We start from the raw sequence: 10663 nt of genomic DNA, 5'->3' as shown, positions 1-10663 counted from the left end.
GTAAAAAAAAGCAACAATGTATTCATGTTTGAGCCCCTCCCCCAAGCACCATTTCTGTTATCAAGCTTTTCCTTCCCTGGTTCTAAAGATTAGCCTACACAATAGCAGCCTCTGTCTCTCTTCTTGCTCTTCCCCATAGTTCCCCCCTCCCATGACCTAACAAACACCCTACATCAGCGGTCACCAACCTTTCAGACCTCACGGATCACTAAATTCATTATTTTAAATCCTGCGGACCATTAATACAAATTTTTGTAAAAAGATAAATACATTTGTAAAATAATGATCTTCCTAATGGTGCTGACAAGGACTGTGGCGGCTCTGATTCATTTATCAGCTCACGGTTAAGTGAAGTATTACTATTGTTGCTATTATCATTAGTTGTATTATCTTTGGTATTACTAAAGAAATACAAAATATTAGTTTGCTTTTTCTCACTCATTATGTGTTTATTTCATTCTAAGACCAAACAAGAAATGATAATTATCAAAGTCAAACTATTTGATGCCAATATATATATCAGTTATAGAAAATACACAGATAAGGTCATACTTACTTAAAAGAGCATCTGAGAAATAAAATAAAATAAAACAATTGGATGTGAATCGGTATTGGCGGAGCGGGGTAATGTTGTAATGGTGGAAACAATACTGAAGCATACGGCTTGGTAACAGTCGCCTAATATTACACTGACGTCACGTTGCACCTTCCTTGTTTTTCCGTCTCTAGTACAGTCCATGAATTTAGTGCAATATAAAGGTGAAAATTGTCATTCAGATTATAAGAGTTTATTGGAGTAATATTTTTTCTTATAATAAAACATAAAATTTGCAAATATTTTCAATGGACAACCAACATTTTCTCGCAGTGTTCCATGGACAGCCATTTGGCAACTTCTGTCCTAAATTGTTTCCACCCATATCCCCTCTTCACCCCACGCAACACTGTATCCACCAGCGTCCACTTTTCACCAGATCCCAACTTACATTCCACCACTGTATCCACCATCTTTCCCTGTTCACAGACTACAACCTCCTGATATATGTTCCCCATAGCGATCCAACATCACCCCACCACAATGTATCTATCACCTTCCCCCTCCATTACCTAGCCTCTTCTTTCCAAATGCCATTTCACACAACTGATACATTTACTTTTGCTCCAAAATCCCCCGTCAACTGGTACCAATAGGAATGCATGTGCATAGATCATGCTCATCTACTGTCACCTTGGCACCCACCTTCATACAGCACCCTCATATTACTGTCCACTTCTTTTGCCGCATCCAACAGATCACCCATTACAAAATCCAACTCAACATCAATTTCCACTTCAAACTCAGCATGCCACTCCATGGAACTGAACTCATAGCCTAAAGTATGCACAATAGGCGCTTTTCTCACCGCACCCCAAGTAGCTTGTAATGCTTTCAAAACCAGGGACTTATAAGACATAAAACCTAAACAACATTGGCTTTTAGCATCAGAAGACTGTAATTAATAAAAAAAATAAAATAAACAAATTGTCTGCTTTGTACAAAGCATGCAGCAACCAGGACTCATTGATGGTCTGTTTGTACACATGATACTTTGCCCACTGAGTCACATCCTGAGCTGATTGCAGCTGCTCATAAAGAACTTCCGAAAAATTGCCTTTTATCAAACTAGTCTTGAACCCATGAACTTACTTATGCAAACTGATGCATCTTGTTAAAAATTCAGATCTTACTGGATAAGGAAATCCAACACACAACCTACATTCAGAACACTGACTTAGGGGTCAAAGTTTTAAAGAAACCATTAGATTTCAAGGGGTTAAAAAAAAAGGTAAAAAGTTTAGAATGTTAGCATGTTGCTACCATTAAACTAAGCCCACCAAATACCTGATTGAAACCCACAACCTTACCTTTACAGAGCGGATATTTACCCACTGCACCCCCTTTCTAGGGGTTAACAAATCTACCAAAAAGTCACCAAGAATTATTGTACCAAATTTGCTGAACTTAAAAGGGAAACCTATTGAATTCTACGGTGGGAGAATCTTTTATTTAAATTCTTGAAATGTTAAGCTCATAGGCATGAGGGGCCCATAAAACATGAATGATGGACTATGTTAGAAGTCACCAAAAAATAAAATAAAAAAAAGGTTTTCATCTTAGCTTGGGGGTAACAATAAAATATCAAGCTCCCATTAATATGATATAGCAGTGTAGAACTGGCCAGCGACGGGACATTTTTTTTTTGATGTTGTGGGCAATAAAAAATGAATATTTAAATAAGACTTGTTAAACCAACACATGCTTTTTCCCCACTTCATTTCTTTTCATCAGTCTTTGAAAATACCAAATGGAATAATTTAGATCAGGGGTGCCCACACTTTTTTGGCTTGCAAGCTACTTTTAAAATGACCAAGTCAAAATGATCTTTCAACAATAAAAACTTAGACTTATTAACTCCTGTGCGCGGTAGAGTTTATTTTGGAAGGCAGGGCTCCGCCATCCACTCGCGTTGCCTCTGTGATCTACCACCCATTGGGCACCCCTGATTTAGAGGATTAGTGGGAAATAATACTTTATAAAGGTTAAATATTACATTTTGTCTAGAGGTGAATATATCTCCAAAAAAAAAAAAAAATAGGAAAAGGTGCCACCGGGACAAAAAAGAGGAATCTTTCAATCAAAACACTCATTCTGGGTGGCAAGTATATAAGAGGGGAATTTGCTAACTTCCTGTTGAGATTCCAGCAAAGAAAGTGAAGGAAAATCTGCCCTGTGGTATACAGTTTCAAAAAAAATAGCAGGTCTTTTAACTCCTCATTTCCATATAAAACCTAAAACTAACAAAATACTTTTGTCTATGCATTTGCTTATAGCTGAGCTCTGTAATAGGAAAATATTATCTAAATACAAGAGCTATGTGTGTTTTATTGAATCTTTTGTGCATTTCTTCCAGATTTGTGTATTAAATTAGCATGACACTGTTTCTCTACTCAGGAACTTCCTGTTATAAAGACCAGCCACTGGTGCTCCCTCTCCTCGTGCAGGGTGGCTGGTCTTGACTCCGCCTCTCCTATAGTTTTCTGCAGGCAGCCTGTAGTGAGTGGAACTTATAGGCCCCTCCCACAACTCTGCTCAATGCACAGCACGTTGATGATGTCACATTTACTTCTACAGAGCTTGCAAAGGAATTTATATCGGTTGTGTCTATTGAAGAATGTATTTTAATGATTTTTGTGCCCACAATTTACTTCTGGAAACAAAGGTAAATGCAATACAAATAAGTTAAAAACTACAATAAATTATACAAGGTAAATGGACAGTTGGGAGCTTTGACTTTTCCTCTTAAATCTTATTCTTTACACTAATCTCTGTATGAATAACAACTGCAAAATTGTGTTTTCTGCCTGCAGCTACCTCTTTCTGCCTGCCAATCCCAGCAGCAGAGAGAGGAGGGGTCATTGCACCAAGACGTGAATGAACTGGAGAAGCCTCTTTCTTCATGAAGGACGTAACATAGCTGCAGAGATGGCTGGTGAGTTTCCAAAGATTACCTGTTTTCAGGTTCTACAAATTTACCACTGAGGTGCTTTAAATGTGAATCTGCTTGTGTTTTAGGAGGACATTTCATTCTGCTGTTGGTGGTCGTGAACTTGTCTTGGTCCTTCCAAACTTCTGACACAGGTTAGTGGTGTTTTGTAACTTTTACAGGAAATTCTTTAAGCGCTGAGCCAAGCAGTAGCTTGGAGTAACTCTGTATATTCCATGGCCGTGGGTTTAGTTTTTTTTTTGGAGAATATTAGTTGATGGGGATGCTGCTTGCGTCGAATTTCCCTTCATAATGTGCAAAAAAATCGATTTAGTTATAGTTATAGAAAGGCAATATGAGCGTTGTAGATATTCTTGCTGTTGATGCAAAAAAAAAAAAAAAAATATATACAAAACTTTCAAGCCATTAAAATGCATTTCGACCAATAATTAGATGGGGCAAGGTATTATTTTATAGAACCATGGTCCTATAGATCAATTATTAATTGAGAATTTTGTTAATTAAAATGAAGGATTGTTCAGTTTTTTTTTTGTTGATCGACAATAGTATCTAAAGAAAATTGTGTAGCACAAAGCCAAGAGGGTGGGTTTGGCATGCTCAAAAGCATCCAAATAGGACCAAAGAAACGCAACACAAAGCAAGTCAGCCTTGGAACGGTCACCTGTATTGCTCCATTGGCAGATCTACGTTTGAAGTGTGCTTTAAATGCACTTCAAATGCAAAATCAAAAAAAAACAAAACACATCTGTCTACCCAAACTTAAAAGAAAACCATTTGCCATTGCCCTATGCATTGATAAATAAAACTTTTCTGCAGCTTCTCTATTACACAGGGAAAGTTGCATTAATGAGAAATACATTACAATACAATACACAGCTTTTGTAAGTAAATCTTAAAACAATTACAACAAAGTTTACAGCACATAGATAGGGAAAAATGCACGGATGAGCAATGTATTACCTTTTGCATAATTCAGCTGGTATATATTGCAGCTTCACTGTAAAATTACAATAAGTGGAAGGTGAAAATGGTATAGATGAGGAATATGTTACCTTTTGCATAATTAAATTGTAGCTTTGATGTCATATAATACAGGAACAGTAAAAGTTGCATGGATGAGAAATAAAACTTTTTGCATAATTCAGCATCTCGGTGTTGATGCTTTTCTGTAATAATACAACACACAGATGATGAAAATTGCATGGATGAAGAACACATTACCTTTTGCATAAACAAACTTTTTAACATTGTAGCTTTGATGTCATATAACACATGGCTAGTAAAAGTTGTGTTGATGAGCAATAAAATACAATTTAATGTGATTCATCTTCTTGGCTTTGCAGCTTCTCTGTAGTAACATAACACATGGACACATTGCTTTAATAAGAAATTAAATACTTTTGCATATTTTAGCATCCCAGCATTGCAGCTTCTCTGTAAAAACACATGGACAGGGAAAGTTGCATAATAGGTAATATTGTGTTATAACGGTCATTTTTGCTCCATGTAACTCACTGAAAAAGCCTGCACCGTATAAATCTACATTTATAGGAATTCCATGTGAGAGATTCTTAATATTGTTGATGATTTTAGGCAAACAGTTTATATATAAATCTTGTACAATGGTGAGAAACCTAAAACTGGAAGTTATATTTAATACGACTATAGGTTGTATAAAATATAATATATTTATATTATAAAGTTATAATATATTAGATTATATTTAATACAACTGCCAGTCTGGTGCTCTGCTGCTTTTACATTTTATATATTTGGGCTGTGTGCTTTGGCTTTGATAGTAACCATTTCTTTGCACAATGTTACGTTGGAAAGAAGGGACAGGGGCAGTCACATTAAAATAAATGCAGTTCCTTCACATACAGTGTAACATGTTCTATATCACTGTTCTCAGTATATACCTTTACTCAGTGATAGGTGTAACCAAAAGTGGGCCCCTGGGTGAAACTGACTTGGGGCCCTTGTTGGCTGAGGATGGTCCAGGGTCCTTATGCAGCTGTACACTTTGCACCTTCCTATGTTCAGCCCTGTCTACACTTCCTTCACTTCATCTCCTTGACCACATCAAATTATGGCCTGGTCACACTGGGAAGATCCATGGGAAGGTTCATGTTTAATAATGTGATTGGTTATCAGCATCACTCCCTCAGTCCATATTGATAAATGTAATAGTTATTGTATATACTCAAATATAAGCCAAACCAATTATAATCTGAAATATCTACTTTTACCCAAAAGAAAAAAACAAACAACGAAAACTACATAGACTCCAGTATAAACCTAGGGCACATGATAGGTATTTTGCTTGTAAATTATCTTTTGGGGATTTTTGTTTGCCACCAGTTGGTGGCTCTGTGTCATGATGTAAAGTGTTTAACAAACTTTAATAAGATTTTAGATGATAATTTAGCGCCATCTACTGGTGTGACATATGCATACTTTTTTTAATGGCATAAAAAAGCTAAAAAAAAAATTTGTTTTATACTTGGTATATATGGTAGTATTCTAATCTTACACCATTTTTATTAATTTAGAGAGATCTATTTATGATCTCACATTTTGGTTCTCATACTACCATCAAGGACCCACCTTCTACAACACATCAGAAGCCTTAATTTGAGAAGATTACTATTTATATTTGATTGTACCCAAAAGCCCCAAAACTGACCCATATTCAGAGCTGGCACTCAATACCCCTTTCTGGTTCCTAGCAGCTACATAAAAGGTTATGTAGGTAGGCCAGAGGAAGGGTGAAGTAGCTGGGTCAGCACTAAAACTATTAGGACACTTTCAAATTAGAGTTTGCTGACACGGTATCTTTAATAAGGTTGCCACTTTACCGAGTCTTCCATAAGACAGGGTCACTTTGGGACAAGAGCACTGTACCAGAATGAGGAACCATTTAAGGTTAAAGCATCTTCTTCATAAATTATGGAGATCTGATGGCCACTGTCCACCGCCCTTTGTACTTCATCCCTTTTAATATATATTTGGTTATAAAATAAACCAATAAATGGGCCCATTGAGAAACCTTTATGTGACCCTTTGTATTCCCCAGAAATCTAACACGCAGTCCTAGGTGGTCATTTCTTCCAGGTTGGTAGTTTTGGTTCCTCCATTGACTTCAATGTAATTGTTACCTTGGCTGTTGATTAACTTGATACAAGTAAAATCATTATCAAATTTTATTTTACTTGCAAATTTTGGGAAGAGACGGTAGAGTAGTTGCATTGTATCACCTCTCCTCGTTCCTGTGCCAACATGATTTTAGAAATGTGTTTTCTGTATGACCATCAGCTGTCATTTTCTATTGGGGCTTATGAGGGTAACGTGATGGGTTTTTACCACATTTTGAAGCATTGATGTGGAGATTCATTGTGCTTGTCAATGGAAACATGTCATGGACAGCTATTGAGTGACACTTCCAATGATCTGGAGTGTTACATAGACCAATCTCTGGTATGTTATTAATATGCTAGTGCCAATGCTTTGTGCTTCTGGGACAAAACAAATGCCTACAAAATGTTAGGACCTAACAGTGGTTTTATTTGTTCTGGCTATGGAGGCTTGAAAGCAAAATACATACATACAAAATTGCATATTGATTTAAAAATGAATGGGTACAAAAAAATGACAAGTGACAGACGTCAGCGATTCAACAATCAGTGATGGGCCCCCAGTGATAACCTAGGGACAGAAACCAATTGATCTATCTTACTGGCAGGTCCCCACTGTCTAAATGCAGTGAACGACCCTCAGTGATGTATTCTTATTTATAGACCTGCAGTGGCATATACCCATTGGCAGATCCTCATGGTAGACCCTCAATGAGACCTATAATTACACATTATCATTGACAGACCCTCAGTGACAGATCCCTAGTTAGAGTCCCCATCTACACATTTTCATTAACAGATCCTCATAGACAGACCCCACTAACAGACCCCCCAGTGACAAATTTACAGACCTCCAGTTGCATATCCTCCTTGGCAGATACTCATTGAGAGGTCTTAGTGACAGACCCACATAATAAGTGTCCCCAGTGATAGATCCTCTTTAAAATACCCCCAATGACACATCCTCATTGACTGACCCCCAATTACAGACCCCCCTTTAGTGACAGACCCCCAGTGACATATCCTCATAGGTAGACCCTCATTGAGATCCTTCAGTGACAGACCCCTAGTGACAAATCCTCATAGGCAGAACCTCATTGAGATACCTTCAGTGACATACCCCCGGTGAAAGATCCATTTAGACAAACCCTTGATTGAGAGACCTCAACGACAGACCACACTTACAGACCCCTAGTGACAGATCTTCATAGGCAGACCACTCATTGAGAGACCCCAACAACAGACCCCAAAGACGTTTCTTTATAGACCCCAAATTAAGAGACCTTTAGTGACAGATCCCTAGTGACAGATCCTTATAGACAAACCCCTCGATAAGAGACCTCAATGACAGACCCCACTTACAGACCCCTAGTGATAGATCTTCATAGGCAGACCACTCATTGAGAGACCTCTGCAACAGACCCCAAAGACATATCTTTATAGACCCCAAATTGAGACCTTCATTGACAGACCCCCAGTGACAGACCCTCATGAACAAACCCCTCAATAAGAGACAACAACAACAGACCCCACTTACAGACCCCTAGTGATAGATCTTCATAGGCTTACCACTCATTGAGAGACCTCAGCAACAGACCCCAAAGACATATCTTTATTGACCCCCACATTGAGAGACCTTCAGTGACGGACCCCCCGTGATAGATCCTCATAGATAAACCCCTCGATAAGAGACCTCAATGACAGACCCCACTTACAGACCCCTAGTGAGAGATCTTCATAGGCAGACCACTCATTGAGAGACCTCAGCAACAGACCCCAAAGACATATCTTGATAGACCTCAAATTGAAAGCCCTTCAGTGACAGATCCCCAGTGACAGATCCTTATAGACAAACTCCTCGATAAGAGAGCTCAATGACAGACCCCACTTACAGACCCCTAGTGACCGATCTTCATAGCCAGAACACTCATTGAGAGACCTCTGCAACAGACCTCAAAGACTTTATAGACCCCAAATTAAGAGACCTTCATTGACAGACCCCCAGTGACAGACCCTCACGGACAAACCCCTCCATAAGAGACAACAACGACATACCCCACTTACAGACCCCTAGTGACAGATCTTCATAGGCTTACCACTCATTGGGACCCCACATTGAGAGACCTTAGTGACAGACTTCCCAGTGACAAATGCTAATAGACAGACCCCACATTGAGAGACCTCACTGACTGACCTTCAGTGACAGATCCTCACTGACCAATTCTTTTAGACAGACCTTCTCATTCAAGCTGCCTATTACCTATCTGTGCTTCCTTTCCTCCTAGCTTCATGCAGCCACTGCTGTCTCTCTCCTGTGCCTCTACTCCAACCCCTATCTCCAATGACTGGTCTGTGCTATGTGGCAGAGCTGTTAAATCTCAGGACTGAAAAGACAGAAATGCAAATCATTTAGTAGACAAAACACTTCTCATATTTATATATTTTCCGTGTATTTAGGTATTTGTCTGCTGTAAGCTGATAGAGGTCTATCTAGAACCTAAAAATCCTTGATTACATTTTTGCCCAGACTCGCTGTCAAAGGAATGTGTCTGGACATTGTCTGTGATCATCCACTAATGTGTACAAAGTAAATGCAGTTTAAAGTAAACTTGTCAGAAGCATTGGTATTGCAAGCTGAGCATATGATAAACTTTCATAAACAAGGCTCTCCTGCAAAAATAAGTGTATTTCAGAATGATGAGTGAAATGCAAATTCTGTCCCTCTTCATAACTCCCAACTGCCCCTGATTTGAAGGGACTGTCCCTCTTCGTGCCCCGAATTGCCCCTGATTTGGAAGGACTGTCCCTCCTCATACCTCCCAACTGCCCTTGATTTGGAGGGACTGTCCCTCTTCATACCCCTCAACTGCCCCCGATTTGGAGGGACTGTCCCTCTTCATACTTCCCAACTGCCCCTGATTTGGAGGAACTATCCCTCTTCATACCTCCCAACTGCCACTGATTTAGAAGGACTGTCCCTCTTCCTACCTCCCAACTGCCCCTGATTTGGAGGGACTGTCCCTCTTCATACCAGGGACTGTCCCTCTTCATATCCCCCACCTGCCCCTGATTTGGAGGGACTGTCCCTCTTCATATCCCCCAACTGCCCCTGATTTGGAGGGACTGTCCCTCTTCATATCCCCCACCTGCCCCTGATTTGAAGGGACTGAAGAACCAACAGTTGGAAAAAATTGTGCAAAAATTTCAACTTGTATCGTATCTGGTCGGCTCATTTGAGAAATCCAGCCAGATTCAGAAATTCCAGGTTGGAATACATATTTTTTTTAATGAGCTGTACTAAACCAGTCAATGGCAACTATATTAATATTAGATCAGAACTCATCAGAATCATTTCTCAAGTTCTAAGTTCCGATCCAAGGTCAGAAAATCTCCAAACGCAACTATGAGACCACCACCAGTTGGTATTAATGAATGTTGGGGGGGAGGGTCTGGCAGTGACTAAATGATAATGATATACTAAAAAAACTCCAAGAAAAACACAAAAACCAGGAACTTTTTCATTTGCTTTGACTTTGTCTTCTTCACCCTGTTAAAGTGCTGCACAAAGCTTTCAATCATTTTGCTTCTGGGTACTTTACCAGCCAAATAAATGCATTTTAATCCAAATCTAAAAAACGATAGGCCTCTTCAAACGAGATTGATTATTTTTTTTTGGATCAAGTTTTTCCAAAAAGAAAAAAATGTTTATATTACTAAGTAACGTAATACAATCTAGGTGTATAGGAAATGACATCCCATCCCATCTGCAGCTGATTAAAGTTCCCTTCTGAATGGGAAGTTACAGCAACATAATGGTTCTTTGTAATGAGTTATGCAAACACCGTCATTCGAGTGCAGCTGGATTTTACTATAGATGATGTCACAAAAGTCTAAAGCCTATTTAGTTTACAATCTGGTCACATTGTATATCCTAATACTGATTCTCCTAATGCTGAAGTCCAGGTTCAGAAACATCTATAAAAA

The 10663-nt window shown here is 38.9% G+C and overlaps 1 protein-coding gene across 1 annotated transcript in view; it reads left to right on the top strand.

Annotated features, from left to right (window-relative positions):
• Window positions 1–3448: 3448 nt before the first annotated feature.
• Window positions 3449–10663, top strand: part of PTGS1 (prostaglandin-endoperoxide synthase 1) — a 38289-nt gene continuing 31074 nt past the window's right edge. The window contains exons 1-2 of the mRNA XM_072429449.1: window positions 3449–3530; window positions 3614–3679. Of these exons, the coding sequence (XP_072285550.1) occupies window positions 3473–3530; window positions 3614–3679 (124 nt within the window). The 5' untranslated portion in view covers window positions 3449–3472. The remainder of the gene's footprint in view (window positions 3531–3613; window positions 3680–10663) is intronic.

Source organism: Pyxicephalus adspersus, chromosome Z (assembly GCF_032062135.1).
Source record: "Pyxicephalus adspersus chromosome Z, UCB_Pads_2.0, whole genome shotgun sequence".
Classification (NCBI taxonomy): Eukaryota; Metazoa; Chordata; class Amphibia; order Anura; family Pyxicephalidae; genus Pyxicephalus; species Pyxicephalus adspersus.
The sequence above is the reverse complement of the archived record's forward strand: the minus strand, read 5'-3'. Positions and strand labels throughout refer to the sequence as shown.